We start from the raw sequence: 21692 nt of genomic DNA, 5'->3' as shown, positions 1-21692 counted from the left end.
ATCTTACTTGGAAATAGGGTTATTGCAGAGGCAATTGGTTAAGGTGAAGTCACACTGGAGGAGGGTGGGTCCTTCCTTCCTTCCTTCCCTCCCTCCCGCCCTCCCTCTTTCTTTCTTTCTTTCTTTCTTTTCTTTCTTTCTTTCTTTCTTTCTTTCTTTCTTTCTTTCTTTCTTTCTTTCTTTCTTTCTTTCTCTCTCTCTCTCTCTTTCTCTCTTTCTTTCTTTCGTTCGTTCTTTTTCTTTCTTTTTTGAGATGGAGTCTTGCTTTGTTGCCCAGGCTGAGCATAATAGCACGATCTCAGCTCACTGCAACCTCCGCCTCCCAGGTTCAAGCAATTCTCCTGCTTCAGCCTCCCAAGTAGCTGGGATTACAGGCACATGCTACCACGCCTGGCTAATTTTTGTATTTTTAGTATAGATGAGGTTTCACCATGTTGGCCAGGCTGGTCTCAAACTCCTCATCTCAAGAGATCTGCCCTCCTTAGCCTCCCAAAGTGTTGGGATTATAGGCATGAGCCACCATGCCCAGCCAAGGGTGGGTCTTATAAGAAGAGATACACAGACACACAGGGACAGTGCCATGTGTATTAGTCTGCTAGAGTGGCCATAACAAAACACCACAGACTGGGTGGCATGAACAACAGAGATTTATTTCCTCACCATTCTGAGGGCTAGAAGTCTAAGATCAAGGTGCTGGCAGGTTTGGTTTCTCCTGAGGTCTCTCTCCTTGGCTTGCAGATGGCCAGCTTCTCACTGTGTCCTCCTGTGGTCACCTTCTGTCTGTTGTTTGTGTCCTAATTTCTTCCTACAAGGATACCAATCATATTGGATTAGGGTTCATCCTAACAACCCCGTTATAAATTAATTATCTCTTTAAAGACCCTGTCTCCAAATGCAGCCACATTCTGAGGTATTAGGGTTTAGGACTTCAACATATCAATTGAGGACTAGGACACAGTTCAGCCCATAGCACCATGTGACGATGAAGGCAGAGATTGGAGTGATGTGCCTGCAAGCCAAGCCTGCGCTTGTGAGCCCCTGACTCTCTGAAATCTGTCTCTGCAGCTCCAGCAGCTGCCTGGCATGGACAACCAGACGGGTGCTGGTTTATTCATTCATTCAAGTTACAAGTTGAATGAATGAATGAAGGAAGGAATGAATTGAATGAATTCATTGAATGAATTGAATAAGTGAATGAATGAATGAATTTAAACTGGGAAGTGATTTAAACTGGAAAGCAGCTCTCACAAGGCAATTTTGCACTCAGCTTTCACTCCTCCAGGTAGCTGCAAATCATGAGAACACAGCGTGTGCACAGTCCAGTGCCCGTCTGACAACACCGCTCACTGGAGGACTCAGTTTAAGAAAGATTTCAAAATGTAGGAGAAGGGAGAGAAGGGGCAGAGTGCAGCAAGGGGGCTGCAGAGTGCAATTAGATCAGCGAACAGCAGGCAGCCTTTGTCCCTGGTGGGAAGCACCCAGCAAGGGACCGGTGGCAAGGAGCTGCTGAGAGGTGCCTGCTTTTTAAAGGGAAATGTAATTTGTAAACAATCAACATCTTAACAAGCTAAAAGCAATCAGCCCTGACTTCTAGCAGATTTACTGATGCTTCAGTGACTAAAATTCACAATGTTTTTCCCACCCAACTTTGTTAATTTGTGGCCCGTGTTCATTAGGACAATTCCCTGGGGATGGTTTCCAGCCCGGCTTCCAATGTAATGATGCCGCCAAGCCAGGGTCCTGATCATTTCTCCAGCATGGGTGCCGGCCCAGGGCAGCCCAACCCTGTCTTTCTCCCTTTCTCACCGTGTAATAGGCTGGCCTGGTAACTAATAGGATAGGATATGTTTGTTTTGTTTGAAAATTCTAGCGTTTCAAAAATCACCCATCATTTATCACTCATCCGAGATGAGCAATTGTGGGTTGATGCTGGCTGGATGCTTTTCCTCTGAACCCCTCCTCTCTCTACCTCCTCCCACCTCCCACCCCCCGGGGGAAATCAAGAAAAACAAGATTCTACTTGTCCAGGCCCTCCGAGACTCCTCGGAATTGCTGGAATCGTCACAATAAGTGGTAGTAATAGAACCATATACAGGATTGTAAATACAAACTGCTGCATAGAGTGGCAAAAAATAATGAAGTAATTAGGTGAACTATTATCAGCACCTGTGACTGATGGGTACAAGCACGTTTCTGGCTTTATTACATTGTTATTTGTCAGAAACAATGAAGATTCTGAAGTTGCCTAACTTATTGTCCTACGCCCAGCTTCCCTCTCCCGAGAGCCTCAGTCACCCCAGGTGGGTCGATGCCCGGGTCCAGCCTGCGGAAATGCACAATGGGGAAATGAGAGTGCTACTTTGCAACCCATTAAGGGGTAATGCCATTTTAATTAGCAATTGATGTGAGCCTAAGAGGTGCTATTTCGTGCATCATTTCTAGGCTAAGCCTGGGGCCCGCGGACACACAGACCAAGCTGTGAGCCCATTTCGATGGGAGACAATTGAGGGGATAGGGACTTGCAAATAAGTCACCGTCGATTCTCAATGGAAATGGCCAAACGCTGAGCCTGAATTCTTTTACAGCAGATGGCCCTGTCTCCTCACTGAGATTTCTGAACGGAAGTGCCCATTTGCCAGAAATCATGATAATTGGATGATGATAATAATAAAACTTACATCAGTGTGCACCAGGCCTTGCTTTAGGCACGGCATTTGTACTTCCTCATCCATTCCTCACAACAACCCAGTGAGATAGATACTCTCATCATCCCCAGTCGACAGATGGGGAAACCGAGGCACAGAAGTTAAGTGACTGGTCCTAGGTCACAGAGCCGGGTTTCCAACCCAGGCAGTTTGGTGTCATCTTCTGTTCACCGCTCCTGCTTGGTGTGTGCCTTCCAGAGCTATGGACCAAGGCATGTTGACACTGTGGCTGGAACAGGCTGAGCACCAAGAAGGGAAGTGAAGAAGAAGAAAAAGGGTTGTGCTAAAACAAAACAAAACAAAACAGAAAAACAAAAACAAGGCCAGAAGACGATCTCTCACAGGCTTACCCATGGAGTTGGGAGGATCCAGCGCCTTCCTGGAGCAGGTACAACCATTATGCACACGGAGGTACAGATCACAACTCCCATCATTCTCTAGAGAAATGCATGACGTGGACAGGGTAAATCCATTTGCTGAGAGCCACACACACACAGGCTTCTTCTAAGGTTCCTTCCACCCAAAACCTCTCAGGGCCCACACACTTTGACTGGCTGGTTCCTGAAGGATTTGCGTTTTAAACCAATAGAGTTGGTTGAATTGCTAGCAGGTGATTGTGTTTTGCAAGTTCCACTTCCCCCAGCAGCCTGGGTCTTTACTTCCCCCATCCAGTCATCATTTCCAGGCCGGGCGCGGTGTCTCACGCCTGTAATCCCAGCACTTTGGGAGGCTGAGAGGGTTGGATCACGAGGTCAGGAGATCGAGACCATCTTGGCTAACACGGTGAAACCCCGTCTCTACCAAAAAAAAAAAAAAAATTAGCCAGGTGTGGTGGCAGACACCTGTAGTCCCAGCTACTCGGGAGGCTGAGGCAGGAGAATGACATGAACCTGGGAGGTGAAGCTTGCAGTGAGCCGAGATCACGCCACTGCACTCCAGACTGGGCGACAGAGCGAGACTCTGTCTCAAAAGAAGAAAAAAAAAAATTCCAACTTTGCTGGATGACTGAAGACAAGTTACCCAAACTCCTGCGACCTCAAATTTCTCATCTGTAAAATGGAAATAATGACCCCACCTGTGAGGATTAAACGAGTTAATGTTAACTGCTAATTATCATTATTTTAAACAAAGGAGGATTGTCTGAGAAGCTAAGGAAGCTTAAGCTTCAGGGCCCTGTCTTGGAAGTTCGCTCCCTCAAGGCTCTGTATTCTGTATCGATAATTTTGTCTTCTTTTTCTTAAGGACAGCATTGCTCCCCACGACCCCTCGGATTGTATAAGCTTCAGGCTCCTCAAACCTGGATCTACCCCATGGTGATTAAGGCAAGGAAGCACGTGGCTGGGCTAACTGCTACAGCTCTGCCCAGCTCAAACACGCAGAGCTTCTAGATAGTAGATCTGAAAACACGTGTGAAGGTCTCTGCTTTGTGAATAGGGGCACAAACTTCTAAGAAGATGAGAAGCCATAGAAGACAGTATGTGCTAGATTCATTATAGGGTGACCAACTTGTCCCTGTTTGTCCAGGACTATACTAGTTTAAAAGCTGAAAGCACCATGTCTTGAAAATCTCTTCTGTTCTGGGCAAGCTGGGTCAGTTTATCACGATCCTTGTTGAGAAGCATGTCACTACTATTCACCACAGGGCTCCCGGCTAGCTGAGTGCTTGGCACGTGGTAGGTGCCCAGTAAATATTTGTTGAATGAATGGAGTGTAAACCAACCATTGGTACCTCACGGGCTCAGAGGAGGACGAGTACACAGTGATCTAAGGTGGACAGGTAGATTTCCTGGAAATTTAACATGAAAAAATAAGCTTGTGATAGTGAAGTTGGATCAGAAAACCACCATTATTGAAAGGAGGGTTATGGAATGTGATGAGGGAATCACCCAAATGCAGGGGGGCTTCTTATACCCCAGGATCATTTCTGTTTACTTTTGTGTACCTGATAACAAACAGTATTGTCTTCCATTAGAATTTCCACATCATCATTTTCTCAGCTTGGAAACAATGCCTGTGTTCAAGGCAGAACCCTGAATACAAGCTGAATCTGGTGTGTGTGTGTTTGGTGGGGGCGGGGTGGGGATAAATGGTGCCCCAGGCAGGTCGGCGGTGGGCTTTGGGCATGAGGGTGAGCTGCTCAGGACCCAATTCCACAGGCTGTGTAGACTCCAATTATCCGAGGACTTAGAGATCAAACAGCCCAACTGTGCCTCACAATAAAGGAGGAGGTCTTAATTTTACTTCACACTACACCCTTCCAGCCAGATCTTGCAAAACAATGCATTGCATTTATGTCTTCCTGAGCCCCAAGCCTCTCTGAAATTGTCTCAGGCTATCCCAGCAATATCGCTACAAAGTGGACAGAGGAGAGAGTTAGATATTCTAAAGAATCATGCGATTTCTACTGGACTCGCCAGAATGTCACGGCAACCACAGATGGCTTGATCAAAATCTCACCCTTCTGCTTTGTTGAGGACAGAGCACTTTTACATGTTATTTATTTTTATTTTTAGGTATATTTGTAGTGACGACATGTTGGCTTGTGGGAAAATAGTTTGCATTAGTCCTCAGCTGAGCTTCCCATATGCACAGGGGACTCAATATATAGACAACAAGAAAGCCCGGAAAATGCCAATGGCTAGAGACTGGAATTCTGCAAATTTTATTTTTCTCCACTCTCACAGTACAAACAGGATTTGTAGTAAGGCACAATACTGCCAAAGTTAGTCTGATTTTCTTTTTAACCATAACATCAGCTAATAGGTAAATATTTTAGAAAATGTAGTCATTTTGAACATTTGAGATTAAGAAAAGCAGAAAATCTGGAATTTTTTTGTAGACATCTAGATACATAGGCAACGACAGAGACCCAAGACCATAAATCCGGTTTATTTTTACATATTAGCATTAAAATATCTGTCTTGCTTTCAGACAATGAGTTTTTAAAAATTAAGAATAGTGCATCAAAATGATGAAAAATTTTAGGATTTTTTGATATGTAACTTAACCCACAGAAAACCAGATTCTTCATCTTGCTACTTGTTTATAGCCCTTTTTAAAAAATGAATATTTCAGACACCTTAAATTGATAAATGTTTCTCTGAAAATAAATCGCTCTTTGATAAAGAGAGTGGAACATAAATGTTTGAGATGTAGCTGAAGCTCTATCACCATTTATGGATCACGATTATAGTTCAAAAGGCAAAAGCTGGTATCTTTTGAGGTTGAGCATTTTATACTGAAAGCATATATTTATAATGGAAGTTAACCTTAACATGAAGAGGAAATGATGTTATAGGATTTTCTATTTTGGAACCAATAAGCTATATCATTTCTTATTTGATGGTCTTAAGAAGCAGTTAACATGACTTGAAAGCAACATTTTTCAAGTACTGTAAACATGCTACCATGGAAAACCAGAGAGGAAAAATTTTCCTGTCTGTGAGATTCCTAAACAACTTATCTTAATTTGAGTTGTTTACTCTCAAATACTGAAAATGTTCTTCCCACTGTTCCGCTGTAGTCCGACACAGTGTATTTAATGATTTTTTTGTGAAATTTACAACCTAGTGACTTATCATCTTACTTTGAATTGTCTTGAAGATACTTAATGCTGATACTTAACGCAAAAAAAAAAAAAAAAAAAAAAAAAAAAACAAAAAAACCCAAACTCTTAGAGTCCTCACTCTGTTTTGAACTAATTAACTTTACAGGAACAAACCTGGAGATACTTATTTTTTCCACTACTACTTTTGGATTTATTATTTCTTTTTATTATAGTAGTCCCAGGTTAGAAAGCTAAAAATTAAAATGGTTGATAATTGTGAAATATATTGTTATTCATGGCAAACTATCACGATTATGCATATGTGTAAGAATTAAGATGTCTCAGGAACTAGCACGGAGTGAGCTGGATAAAATGCGGCACCTGCCACAGAATCTTTCCCCTGTGCTTTTCGGTAATGCCAGGCAAGTCCTCCGGGTTGTAGAAGTCATGGCCAGGTCAGGGATTTCTGCACACAGCGATGGCTTCTGTGGGACAAAAAGCAGTGAATATCACGTACTTACCTTGCTTTATACCACAACTGTTGCAGGCAAGGGTGTCTCCGATGGCGTTTTGGTTTTGCTTACCTGCATTCCAAAAGAAATCTTTTCCCTGACCAGTTAACTTCTTGGTTGTTCCTGGGAAAGACTGTGGCATGCTTTCCTCAGTGGTTCTTCTCAGTTTAATGCCTTAAAGATGGACAAATGTTCACTGGCTGCCTGATAGGCACTGACATTCGGAGCAATCAAACTTGTTCCAAAAGCGTTTCCCACGGCATATGCACAGTTTCACGGATGGCCACTAGATGGCGTGTGACAACCACTTGTGTCAGCCACACGCAAAGGCTTCCCATTCATTCTCCATAAAGGTATCAAAGGCGTCCTCCAACAATTCCTCCAAGACAACTTCACTATTACGTTGTTTTCATTTCGATCCTTAAATGGTACCGGTTTACGTTTTGGAAGTAGGGGGAAATTTTCAGTGGACGAGCCTAAATCAGAATGTGTGCTGTTGTATTTACGCATCACTGTTAATAAACATTAGCACTTAAAGCTGAATTAAGGCACATCGTTAAATGTCAGTGTGTATCTACCCACTTATCTACGAATGTTTCAACAAACATCTATTAAGTGTCTACTACTATGCGCGAAATGTGACTCGTTCTTCTAAAATACTGAAAGGACGTTTTATTACCAGAAAGTAATACAAGTATCAGAAAATAAAGACATTTTACGTTGCACAGTTGGGTCATTGATATAACGTTAAAATTAAATACATTAGCTCCTTCTTAGCTGAGATTTTGTTTTCTGCAGTTTCATTTACCTGTGGTCAGTTGTGGCCCCAAAAAATTAAATGGAAAATTTCAGAAATAATTCATAAGTTTTAAATTGCATGCCATTCTCAGTTGCATGCTGAAATCTCTCATCCTCTGTCCCACCTGGGAGGGGAATCTTCTCTTTGTCCAGCATATCCACACTGTCTAAGCTACCTTCCCATCAGTCACATGGTAGCCATCTCAGTTATCACATCGACTGTCACCATTTCCCAGTGTTTGTGTTCAAGTAACCCTAATTTTGTTATATAATGGCCTCAAAGCATGAGAGTAATGATGCTGGCAATTTGCATATGCCAAAAAAGAAGCCATAAATGCATCCTTGAAGTGAAAAGGTGAAAGTTATCAGCTTAATAAGGAAAGAAAAAAATTGTATGCTGACATCTTTAAGATCTACAGTAAGAATGAAACTTCTACCCATGAATTGTGATCAATTAGTTGTAAACACCACTGCACTTGGACCAGCTTACCCATGAATGGTAAGGAAAAAAAGAAATTCATGCATAGTATATGTAGGGTTTGGTACTATTGCAGTTTCAGGCATCCACTGGGGTCTTGGAAGAATGTATCCCCCATAGATAAGGGGGGCAGTTGTACGCTCCTGGAATTTCAGAAGCTTCTTTTTTTTTTTTTTTTTTTTGAGACAGAGTTTCGCTCTTTTTGCCCAGGCTGGAGTGCAATGGCGCGATCTTGGCTCACTGCAACCTCTGCCTCCCAGGTTCAAGAGATTCTCCTGCCTCAGCCTCCTGAGTAGCTGTGATTACAGGCATGTGCCACAAAGCCCGGCTATTTTTGTATTTTTAATAGAGACGGGGTTTCTCCATGTTGGTCAGGCTGGTCTTGAACTCCTAACCTCAGGTGATCCGCCCACCTTGGCCTCCCAAAGTGCTGGGATTACAGGCGTGAGCCACTGCACCGGGCCCAGAAGCTTCTTTTCTTGATATAGAATAAATCTGAATATCAGGGGGAAAAAATCACATGAAACACCTTGCAAATTATCTTTCCCCTTATAGCAAAATATGATTCTCCTTGCCTTAAAGAATGCAAATTCCTATAAAGAAAATAAATTAATAAAACATACAAGTCCTATAGTGGAATCACTTTTTCTTTTGTGTCCATTGTCACCGAGTATAGAAATGAGGTATTTTATTACATAATTTTTACAAATCCGTATTAAGACAAACCTTAATAAGAATGACTTTATCACAAAGTGTTCAGAAAGACATGAGAAAACATCCCCAAAAGTTAGTTCCATATCTGTGGAGAAAATGAAGCAATCTCTAAGATCATTTCCACTTTTAAAAGTCAGCGGTTTTAAAAAAACTAGTGGCATTTGAGTTATTTCACCCTTCTCAAAATAGGTGTGATATTTCTTCTAAGCCAATCTCTAACTGAAAGAAAAGAATGGTCTCATTTTTAGAATTACTGGCTGTTTGTTTGAACTGAAGAATTAGTTGCATTTCAAAATAAGGACATGCCTAATGAAATGATTAAAACATACAGAACATTAAATTATAAGCAGATGGGGGTGAAACCAAGGGAGGGGGGAGGTGAGTTTGCTGGAGACCTGAAGTCCAGGGAAGCTGACAGCTTTGGGTTTTCCTCAGTAACACAGAAGATGATTGTTTAAGCAACAGAGGGTAAGAAAACAACCTTTGGAAGACAATCTCTCTCTCTCTCTCCTCCCTCTTTTTTGATAGTCAGCACCTTACAAGAAAAGCCAGAAAAGAAAACCTGTGTGTATTGTAACAGTTTAAAGAGACAGCCATTCCAAAAGAAAATGGACATTCACATTGACGCCTGGAAAAGAACCAGGAGTCACCATGCAAATGTGTCATAGCAGCGAGAAGTCCTGTGAAAGCGAAGGAGATCAGCCAGGCTCCCGTGAGTCACGGTTCAGGATTCAGATCTTCATCTTCCTAAGACACTGATCTCACTGGTCCCAGTTATTCCTGAAACGCTGTCCCTCCTCCGTTTTCCCTGAAATTTATCAATTAAAGTACGGCTGTGTATAGGTAAAAGATAAGAGTTTGATGAGGCAGCGTTTACAACAGCTAAAAAAGAAGCTTAGTGGATGGGAGTGGTTCACAGACGGTGCAAATTGTCTGCTAAGTGGCACTTTATGGATGGGCAGAATCCATGAGAGTTTTATCTTGAATTTCTATCAGGCTGCATTCAGCAGAAGCTGGTTCCCTGGAAATTGGCATTTAAAAAAAAATCTCTGTCGTGTGTCTATCTTTCCTGGATATACAATGGCAGTTTCGACCCATTTGAGCTGGCTTCCTGAACAGTGGCAGCGATTGTCTCTGAGTGTGGGTTAATGGATGTAGGTCTAGAGATAAAGGAAATAAACCCTCTAAGATGTTGTCTAATTTTTAAAAGGCATCTCGCCTTCCTCAGCTGTGTGTCTTCTTTGTCCTAGATGTCTGCAAGGGAGAGGACAGCATCACTGCGGTGACTGTGGCTTGCACCCAGAGCCAGGGCCAGGCTCCAAGTGAGGGCGAGGGTCACCTTTAGAATGGAAATCGTTTCTTGCTTTAATAGCAGAAAGAACACCCTGGACATGAGTCGGTGTGTGCACACATACATACACACACACAACACGCATACACACACATACACACAACACACACACAGACACACACATACACACACAACACACACAGACACACACACATACACACACAACACACAGACACACACATATATACACAACACACACAACACACAGACACACACACACATACACACACACACACACACACACATTCTTCCCATGAAGGAATTGTCTGCTCTCATTCTCTTTCAGGTAAGACCCCTCTCCCCATTCATCTAAGCTCCTCCGTGTGTCCACTGAACTATATCACATCAGCACTTCCACATCTGACCTCATGGCACTGAGCACTTCTCTGGAAACTGACCAGTTATTGCAGAGCCTTGTTTCCCCAGCATCATCCTCCAAGAGAAGGTACAAGCTACTGATCTCGCTCTACCTCATGCCTAATTAAAATTCTCAGAGCCATCTCTTCCAGGTAGCAATGGCTATGCGTTCAGGAACTGAAGGATGGGTCTCCTTCCCAGATGATTTGCCCCATTTACCAGGCAGGTCGGGGTTCAATGGAATGCTTAGCTGCACCAATCACACTGGCAGATTAGGGAATAGTGTTGCTCCCTCCCACCTTCCCCACCCAATCACAATATGATCTTAAGCTTTTCTCTTTAACCTTTAAGGTTCGTTGAATATGTCCTAATGGAAGCCTCTTTCAGTCTTTGGAAAGAAAATGGGCCATAAATATATACATTTAACACTTGTATATAAAAAAGTATAAGTAGCATCTACTGAAATTCCACCTTTAGGGATGCACTCTTTGGAGACTTGAAGGTATTCTCATCGCTTTATGAGAAAAGAACGTGCTTGGGGAGATTATCACCTGAAACCTTTCTTTATGAGCTACTGACCAGAGTGGAAGCTGGGGGACCAGAGGCTGGAAGGGACAGGAAATTACTTAGCAGCCAATCAAAAGCAAAGCTGATCAGGGCTTTATGAGGAGATAAGACAGAACTGACCAAGGTGGGGCCTGGGGTGGGGAGAGTTGGAGATGGGGAGGAGTCAAAGGCACATGTGAGCCACTCTCTGTACCCATGTGACCCACACACTTTCCTGGTCTCTCCAGGATCCTACAGGAACAAAGGGATGCCTGTGGCTCTGCAACTGGATTGGAAGGAGCCAAAACTCTCCTGATTTGAGTTTCTGGTTCTGCTGCAGTCAGGCACACGTCCACGAAGACCTCAAATTTATGTCCTCTAAAAACTCATTGAGTAGTTGCCATCATCATCACGGTCTTCGTCATGGTGGTAGAAGCTACGGGAGCAAGCCACTCGCATTATGCCATTTACACCTCCCCATCGCCCTGTGAAGTAAGCACCGTGTTCACCCCAAGCTCTGGGTGGAGCAGCAGCTGGCGCATAATAAGAGCTCCAGGAAGGGCAGTCACGGCGGCATTCTGTGCGCAGCACTTGCATGGGAACAGTCCCTTGAAAGGGAAAATAAAAAGCTCTGTGGCCTTCTAGGTGCTAAGGAGTGATGAATCCACACTAGTCCATTGAGCACCTATTCCATGTCCTTGTGGAAAACACGGGGATGCTGGGTTTGTAGGCGAGGCTATACCTGGCATGCTACGTTGGGCATGTAAAGGTTTGCCAAGTCAGCTGATGGGGGTCTTGGAAGTGTGGATGGACTACCCCTTGCCCTTGAGAAGCTATCTTTGATGATGAGGAGAGGATTTGCAGAGTGGCACAAGGTATGAGGACGAGAAGCACAGAGCCTCTCCCCGGGACATCTGCCTTCCACACTCAGCTGCCAGCAGCGTTTCTCCACCTTCCCTGGCCCAAGGAGCACCTGAGGGAGGTGGATAAAGATGCAGACATCTGAGCCCTATCCCCAGATATGTCGCTTTGGTGTGTCTGGAGTAGGCCAGGGAATTTGCATTTTTACCAAGTTTCCCAGGCGATCCCGATGCTGGGGGCCCACAGACCTTCTGCTGAAGAACAAAGACCTAGAGGAGACAGAGATCCGAGTGGACCAGGGTGCTGTCGGCAGGGGCTGCCTAGAGGAGGGGGAGGTGTTGAGTGGTCCCTGACCTTTATCACAACTAGGACCATTTACCCCACTGGGGGCCCTGTACTTCTTCAGGACTGAGTGCTTAGAAGGGGAAGCACAGACAAAACCAAGTCACGCATCCTACCTCGGGAACCCATGCTTGGGAAGATGAAACAAGCCTCAGATTAGCTCTGAGGCCCCCGGAGTGCAGCTCAGGGCCCTGACGAGCCAGGAGGAGGCTGAGGGGCGCCTTACTCGGCTCTGTGTCCAGCTGCCTGGATGGAAACAGCTGAACTTCAAAGGAAGCATGGGGTTTACCCAAGGGCAGCTGTGGATGTGTGGGTGGGTGGGGCGCCAAGGGGAGCTGAGGAAAATACTGGAGGAGAGAGAGAGAGAGAGAGAGAGAGAGAGAGAGAGAGAGAGAGAGAGAGAGAGAGAGACTGAGATTCCGGGAGGAAATTAACAGCCTTGCATTTGGGTTTTATTTACGAGATGAGGTGGCTATACTTGGGATTGTCTTTCACTTTTGTGTTTTAATCAGCACTGAATAGTAAACTCACCCTCATCATCCCTTGAATATCCATGCAGAGAAATTGTTTCATGGTAATTCCGTCTGAAATCCTTTCCTGCACGCATCCTTTAAGGACCACCATTAAAACTCCCTGGGAGCCAGAAGGTGAAGAACTTGGGGCATCCACGTCACACCCAGCAGATGCTTTTGTGAGTTTATTTTTTTCATGCGATGCAGTGATTTTAGAGAGTTTGGCTAAAGGATGTTGAAAACTTCAAACAAACAAAAGCGAGCCACTCAGGATTTGGAAGACTGAACAGTTAAGAGCCTGAACCATGTTCTGTCTCAGGAAGACAAGGGAAGACAGGCAGGGCCCCCTAGCAGTTTCACAATAGGTGAGAAGATGTTATCGAAGGAATCGCTTTCAATGGCTTAAGTTACAGGAGGGAAAACATGGGCTCAGAGCTTGAAGAAGTTAAAACAAAACAAAACAAAAACCAACAACAACAAAAATCAGGGATTGTGCAGAAAAAAAGAACTAGCAAATTAAGGGAACGAACTGCCAAAGAAAGTGGAATTTCCATCCCTGGAGCTATTTTGAGTGGGAGGAGGGACCTCTTTATTACAGGTTGTTCAGAGTAATGAACTCTATCCCACCACAATGCCTGGGAATGAACTAAATGACCCAGGCGAAGTTCCTTCCAGCCCAAACAACTCCATAATTATTGACCCAGGTGGCCAAGGGTTTGTCTCATAGGATGAAGAGTCCGTTTTCCACTGACTTGCAAAGGCTCTGTTGCCAACAGTGCTTTGTCATTGACTGGATCATTTTCAAGTCATTCCGTTCAGCAAAATCTCCAATGGTGAGTCCGTACAGCAACCTGCTAAGCACTTGCTAAGGACTCTGAGGCCTCAGTCCTTTCTGGCCAAATCTAATTCCCAATCGCATTGCGCAGACTCAGGAAAGGTCCTAAGGTCTGCTGAAGAATTCTGCAGAATTTCTCCCAGGAGAAATGGAAGTAGCAAATACCCTCCGTGTTTTCTCTTGCTAGAAATTTCCATCTATTTGTCTCTAAAGCTGGTGGCTGGAGTCCTCCCACCCCCCAAGGATTGTAGAGCAGAGCCTACCTCCATCCTGTTTTCAGTCACATGGATGTGAAATTACTCTGCCTTTTGCCTCTTTTCTCACCCACGGGCTTGGCATGCGGATATCCTGTCCTCAAAACACAGTCAGAAAAGACTCCCAACCCATTTTCCACTTCTACTTCTCCCTTCATCTTCTGGTCTCAGGAAGGTCATTTAAAAAGGGGTTTTAGAAAACAGTTTCATTGTTTTATGTCCTTAGGCAATACATACTTTTTAATAATAATTAAAAAAAATAAAAACACGAGCCTTAATTTTCTCAGGCTTTACCAGCTTGAGGGAGCAAATGGCCCCAGGCTAATGAATAAACCACACACGACCTTGCTCCTGCCCCACCTACATAATACCTGGGGCCCCTCAGTGTGCAGCTCCATCTGGGGGACCTCAGAGGGTTTTTGAACGAGCTCCCACAAACAGACACAGGCAGTCCACTCTGGCTCCCCTCCCCAGGGGTCACTCTGAAGGGGAAATTCATCACTGTCCTCCACGGGCAGGACTCATAGTGACAACATGGATTTCCAGGCTAGAGCGCTTATTCTAGATGGTTCCTAAGTGGCCAACCCAGAGGCCGCAGCAGAGCTGTGATTCTCGGGCTCCTCCAAATGCTGACAAAACAGGTTCAAGTCCTGCTGACACATTGGTGATATGGTTTGGCTGTGTCTCCACCCAAATCTCATCTTGAATTGTAACTCCCACAATTCCCACGTGTTGTGGGAGGCACCTGGTGGGAGGTGATTGAATTATGGGGGCGGGTCTTTCCTGCACTGTTCTGATAGTAAATGAGTCTCACGAGATCTGATGGTTTTAAAAATGGGAGTTTCCCTGCAGAGGCTCTCTTTTTGCCTGCCGCCATCCGTGTAAGATGTGACTTGTTCCTCCTTGCCTTCTGCCATGATTGTGAGTCCTCCCCAGCCATGTGGAACTGTAAGTCCATTAAACTTCTGTTTGTCATTTACCCAGTCTTGGGTGTGTCTTTATCAGCAGTGTGAAAACGGACTAATACACAAGGGGAAGACCCCTGACCCTCAGCACCCATCTGTGAGACTCAGACACCAGTCATGGGGCTTAGCCAAGGTGCTAAAACTTGGGACAGATGAAGCCCTGCCCATTGTCTTCCCCTACCAAGGATCAAGAACAAAATTCCCTCCTGTTTTGCACTCTCAGTGACCCCATCCACCAGACAACCAGATATGCATTCAGTTGTGCTTCTTGCAGTCATTTTCCAACTCCAGAGACCATCACACTTTTTCTTAAGTTATGCCTGTTGACCCAATAATTCTGTCTGAGTCATTTTTTTCTAGGGAAATATTCTGAGTACAGAAGAGCTAGTATACACAAAGATGTGTACAGAAGCATCATGTAGAACAGTGAGAAATCAGAAATCACCAAAATGTTCAACCATTAAATAATGGTTGGATAAATTATGGTCTATCCCTTCAAAGGAATAGTTCATGGCTGTGTGATGCCTTAGAATGATCTTTTTATATCTCTCAGTTATCTAGTTAATAAGCTTTGGTCTTATTAACAATTCTTTATATTAAATTATCTCTGTTTAAATAGCTGGAGTGACTTCTGTCACTCAGGTAAGATTGCAAATTTCCAACTGCAAATACCCCTGAACCCTCACCATGCTACTTCTTTTACTTCACAGAAAAAGTAGACGCCTTCAGCTGAGAATTACCCATTTCTCACAATCCACACATATAAATGTACCCACATCTGTTCTCTTCTCTCACATCCTTTTCTGTTTTACAATAATTAAAGCCGTCTCTCCTCCTGTTTAAAAGGCTGTCCTAACTGTGTGCTTTTGAGTTCCTCTTCCTCCTGTCTTCTGAGCAAATGCACACTATTGACTAATATCCATTTCCTCTCGTATATTCGACATTTTCTCAAATGGATCCTGTCTATTGGATTTTAAATATGTGCAAATCTCATGGAATAAAAATAATCCATCCTGAATTCCCACCCCCCAACCAGCTACCATCCCCTCTCAACAACCAAACCTCTTTTAAGAGATGTCCCTTGGGAGGCTGAGGCGGGTGGATCACTGCCAGGAGGTCAGGAGTTCGAGACCAGCCTGGCCAATATAATGAAAACCTATCTCTATTAAAAATACAAAAAAATTAGCTGGGCATGGTGGCGGGTGCCTGTAATCTCAGCAACTCAGGAGGCTGAGGCAGGAGAATCGCTTGAACCTGGGAGGCGGAGGTTGCAGTGAGCTGAGATCACGCCACTGCACTCCAGTCTGGGCAACAAGAGCAAAAAACTCTGTCTCCAAAAAAGAAAAAAAAAGAGATATCCCAACTCATTGTCTCCATTTTTCCCCTTTCCACTTAGTCCTCGGTCTACTGCAATCCAGTTCCTGGTCTTAGCAGTCTGCTCATGCACCCATGGGTCACATGCAATGGTTATTTTGAGGGAAGTCTTCAGTGTTTCTGCCTCTCTGGCTGCCTCAGACACTGTGGCTTGTGTGGCACAGGCTATCTCTAGTCAGAGACACTTCCCACAGGTAGGATTTTACATTTACACCTGGGGTTGATGGGTTGATGTTGGTCTCCCCACAGTTGTATGTTCCAAGCAATCAGGGCGTGTACCTGCCTTGCTCTCTGCTTCAACTCTCAGGGCCTGTCTCTTTCTTAAGATAGGTGAGCATTTGTTGAATGAGTGAATTAATGAGTTTGAACTGGGGACCACTGCTCTCGGGATGTTACTCTGTTAATCCCTTTACACCAAGTTTGGGCCATAATCCTGGAAGATATCACTCCAAACTCCATAATCCCAAATATTGGAATCCTGAAAGATCAAAATTCCGGAAATACAATTCAGAAAAATAAAAATTTCCTTAAAAGATGTTCATTTACATTTTTAAAGGGGGATTTATTTGACAAAAATATAAAACATGACAATACTTTATACACCACTTTAAACAGTAAAATAGTCAATAATAACATATATATTTTTGCAAGCATAAATATTCGAGTGCTAAAGACAATCACATGGATATAACAGTTGCGAGCAGATGAACCATATTCATAAAGGAACAGGTCAAAAGGAAAATGTAAAAACCCAATTACACCCAGCTTTGTAACTGCAGTCATCTGAAATACCTTGACAAACAACCTAAGTCTTTGACAAGATCAAAAACCGCAAGGAATCACTGCCGCATATGCAGTCATCTAAAGAGCTGACACATGGAGAAATTTCATCTTTCACAAATGCAGATGTACAAAAAAGACAACTCTTCATTTGTTGAGGAAGTTTCAGTGTTTTTGCGCACATACATAATGCTTACACACAAGGTCAGTATCATGATGATGCACTTTCATGGAGTCAAATTTGCAAAAATTGCGTAAAGCAAAGTAGAACTCTAAAAGTCTTTATAGAGTTTATACCTCCAGTATTGGAAATAATGCCAGGATGAAATACATAGCATAATGAGTTGTAAAAAATAATACCAACAATTTAAAATAGTGGTGGGTGGGGAGGGACAAGAAAATAACACAACCCCTTTCCCCAAAAACTAAAAAGAAAATTTGACATATGCAAAAGTGCATTACAGGGATAGGTTATGGGCAATTAATTTCAGAGGTAGTCCATAAAAACTGGCTGATGTTCATGATCATTGACAATATTTTGAAGGCTTATATCTTGATGAATAGCTGCTTTTTCCTTTTTAGGGCATGGGTCCTCAGAAAATATATTCCCATCCATTTTCTATGTAGCATTGCTCTTTTTGAAATTCTTCTGTGATTCGATATACACTGACATGAAACTTCCCTATTACATTTTCCCATTTTTTGTTCTATGCTTCTATGTTGTTTTGTATGTATGTATCTATGCATGTGGAAATCCATTCCCCATGTTCTTGTATACAGGCCACAGATCTGGCAGAAACAATACAGGTGATGGGACAGCAACACCATTGGGAAAGTCACTTCTTATCCTACCAAACACATAATTATTTTCCAACCAGTTAGTAGCTTTGTTGTCTTCCTCAGGCAAATGCAGCTTTAGTTCATCAGACAGCTCCCAGAACTTCATCAGTTGGAAGGAATGCCAATGCAGATAAATGATGGCATAACATCCCTTTGTTGGTTGAAGCAGTCATAGAAGCCATATGGATTTAACAGAAGGGAACAGTAATTCTACTTCTGGATATGAGGAGGGCGATAAAAGCTTCACTTCAATGTATCATAATCAGCTACATCAGAATTATTATCTTTCAATGCTTTGAAGTATTTTTATTTTTATGTATGTATGTATGTATGTATGTATGTATGTATGTATGTATGTATGTATTTATTTATTTATTTATTGAGACAAAGTCTCGCTCTGTCGCCCAGGCTGGAGTACAGTGGCGTGATCTCGGCTCACTGCAACCTCTGCCTCCCAGGTTCAAGTGATTCTCCTGCCTCAGCCTCCTGAGGAGCTGGGACTACAGGCGCGCACCACCATGCCTGGCTAATTTTTTTTGTATTTTTAGTAGAGACGGGGTTTCACCCTGTTAGCCAGGATGGTCTCGATCTCCTGACCTTGTGAGCTGCCTGCCTCGGTCTTCCAAAGTGCTGGGATTACAGGCGTGAGCCACCACGCCCAGCCACTTTGAAGTATGTTTTTCCTCAGATTTTATTTCTATTTAGGGTAAATACTGCCTATAAATATAATTGATCATTATACCGTAGAAGTCTTCATGTTCTTACAATAACATCTAAAGATTTAATAACTCAGAAGTGTTTACAGCAATCACAGCAGGCCATTGAGATGGGAGGTAAAGTAAAAAGAACAGAAGGGGTAGCAATATTTTGTGATTAATGTGTCCTAATAGCTAAAATATAATGACTCCCAGCAAGTCGTGGACACTCAAAGAACATCTGAAATGGAATATTATTATTAGTGTTTCGATCTCTTCTGTTTTCATGATTTCTTCTCTGATGCTTCTTTTCATTTTTTAAAGTTGTTGGGTTTTAATTGGTTTATTACTCAAATATCATTCTTTCATCTTACAGCTTTATCAGCCCTTTCCTGTATTTTTAAAAATTAAACTTTTAATTTTGAGATAATTCTAGATTCAAATGAAATTGTAAAAAGTCATATAGATATCTTGTACCCTTCGCCCAATTCCCCTCAATGAGAACAGTTTGCAAAACTATAGTACCATTTCACAAAAAGGATATTGACATTGATAAAGTCAAGATACAGAACACTTTTATCACCGCAAGGGTCCCTCACATTGCCCTTCTATAGCCACACCCATCTCCCTCCCATTCCACCACTCCTTAACCCTTGGGAACTACTCAACTGGTCTCTATTTTTATAATTTTGCCATCAAGAGTGTTACCCAAGGGAAATCATAGAATATGTAATCTCCTGGGACTGGATTTTTTCACTAAACACAATTCTCTGGCAATTCATCTGGATTGTTGTGTTTTATGAGTTCATTACTTTTTATTGCCAAGTAATAGTCCATGAAATGGATGAACCACAGTTACCTGTTGAAGAATATCTGGGTCGTTTTCAGTTTTTGGCTATTACAAATAAAACTACTATAAACATTCACTGACAGCTTTTAGTGTGAATCTAAGTTTTTATTTCTCTGGTGTAAATTCTCAGGAGTGTAATTGCTGAAGACGGTGGTGCATGTTTCCTTTTTTAAGAAACTGCCAAATGGTTTTTCAGAATGGTTGAATGGTCGTACCATTTAGCATTCCCATCAGCAACGTATGAGTGACCCAATTTCTCCACATCATGTCCAGCATTTGGTGTTGTTATATTTTAATTTTAGCATTTTCCATCTGTATGTCCTCTTCAGTGAAGTCTATTCATGCCTTTTGCCCATTTTCTATTTTGATTGCTAGCTTTCCCACTGTTGAGTTTTGAGAGTACTTTATATATTCTAGATTTTAGTCCTTTGTCAGATATGTGGTTTGCATATATTTTCTCCCACTCTGTAGCTTGTCTTTTATTCTTTGAACATGATCTTTTGCAGAGCAAACGTTTTTAATTTGATGAAGTATAATTTATCAAATTTTTCTTTTATGGAATGTGATTTTGGTGACAAATCTAATAACTTTACCTACCCTAAATTCTGAAGATTTTATCAATTTTTTCCCTAGGAAAAAACCCCTCAAAATCCATTTTGATTTTTAGTTTTACGTTTTTAATTTTTGAGGCAGGGTCTTGCTCTGTTGCCTAGGCTGGAGTGCAGTGGCATGATCACAGCCCACTGCAGCCTCAACCTTCTGGGCTCAAGCAATTCTCCCACCTCAGCCTCCTGAGTAGCTGGGACCATAGGTGTGCAGCACCACATACAGCTATTTTTTTTTTTAGATTTTTTGGGCGGGTAAAGGTGGTGTTTCCCTATGTTGTCCAGGCTGGTCTCAAACTTCTGGGCTCAAGAAATTCTCCTGCCTTGGCATCCCAAAGTGTCAAGATTATAGGCAGGAGCTGCCATGTCTGACCTGGTTTTATCTTTTATACTTAAGTTAGTGATCCATTTTGAGTTAACTTTTGGATAAGGTGTGAGGGTTAGCTCAAGATTACTTTCCCCATATGGTTATCCAGTTGCTGTAGTACCCTTCATTGAAAAGGCTGTCTTTCATCCATTGAACTGGCTTTTTCACCTTTGTCAAAAATCAATTGAGTATATTTGTGTGGACCTATTTCTTGATTCTCCATACTGTTCCATTGATTTATGCATCTATCCCTCTGCATATATGACAGTCTTGATTATGGTAGCTAGATAAACAGTCTTGATATCTAGTACATTGATTCTTCCAAATTATTTTTTCTCTTTCAAATTTGTTAGCTGTTGTAGCCCCTATGCCTTTCCATATAGATTTTAGAATAATCTTTTCTATATCTATAAAAGTCCTGCTGAGATTTTAATATGAATTATGATAAACCTGTATATCAATTTGGGTAGAACTGGCATCTTTGTTATGGTGAGTCTTTCAATTCATGCATGGAATATGTTATACCATTTATTTAGACCTTTGATTTTTTTCATCAGCATTGTGTAGTTTTAAGTATACAAGTCCTGTACATGTTTTTTTACATTAACAATTCAGTATTTTATTTTTTGAAATGGAAGTAAATGGCATTGTATTTTTAATTTTGCTGCTGTTCATTGCTGCTATATAGAACTATAATGGATTTTTCCATATTTATCTGGTATCCTGTAAACTTGCTGAACTCCTTTATTAGTTCTAGGAGTTTTTTTTTTTGTAGATTCCTTGAAATTTTCTATGTAGACAATTATGTCACCTGCAAATAGGGACCGTTTTATTTTATTTTTCCCAATTTGTGTGCCTTTTGTTTTTCTTTTCTTGCCTTATTCCACTGGCTAGCAATTCCAACACTATGTTGAACAAGAGCAGTGAAAGTGGACATCCTTGACTTGCATTCAGTCTTTCACCATTAAATATAATAGCTGTAAGTTTTTTTTACTGATGCTATTTATCAAGTTGAAGATGTCTCCTTGATTTCTATTTTTCTGCGATTTTGTTTTTATCATTAATGGGTGTTGAATTTTGTGAAATGCTTTTTCTGCCTCAACTAATATAATCAATTGATTTTTCTGTCATAATAAATTACATTGATTGACATTCAAATAGTGAACCTGCCTTGTGTCCTTGAAATTATTTCCATTTGATCATGGTGTATAATTCTTTTTACATGTTGCTGAATTCTATTTGTCAATATTTTATTAAGGATTTTTGCACCTCTACTCATGAAGAATATTAGTCTATAGTTTTCATTTTTTTGTACTGTCTTTGGTTTTGCTATAAGATTAATATTAGCTTTGTAAAATAAATTGGGAAGCATTTCATTCTTTTCTATTATTTAAAAGATATTGT

General features: G+C 42.0%; 1 protein-coding gene across 1 annotated transcript in view; it reads right to left on the bottom strand.

The window, feature by feature from the left end:
* Positions 1-610: 610 nt before the first annotated feature.
* Positions 611-21692, bottom strand: part of LOC101134747 (protein CASC2, isoforms 1/2) — a 206227-nt gene continuing 185145 nt past the window's right edge. Inside the window, exons 3-4 of the mRNA XM_055351989.2 lie at positions 3056-3142; positions 611-805 (exon numbers count right to left, since the gene is read on the bottom strand). Coding sequence (XP_055207964.1) covers positions 795-805; positions 3056-3142 — 98 coding nt within the window. The 3' untranslated portion in view covers positions 611-794. The remainder of the gene's footprint in view (positions 806-3055; positions 3143-21692) is intronic.

Source organism: Gorilla gorilla, chromosome 8 (assembly GCF_029281585.2).
Source record: "Gorilla gorilla gorilla isolate KB3781 chromosome 8, NHGRI_mGorGor1-v2.1_pri, whole genome shotgun sequence".
In the NCBI taxonomy this organism is placed as follows: Eukaryota; Metazoa; Chordata; class Mammalia; order Primates; family Hominidae; genus Gorilla; species Gorilla gorilla.
This window is presented reverse-complemented; position numbering and strand designations above follow the sequence as displayed.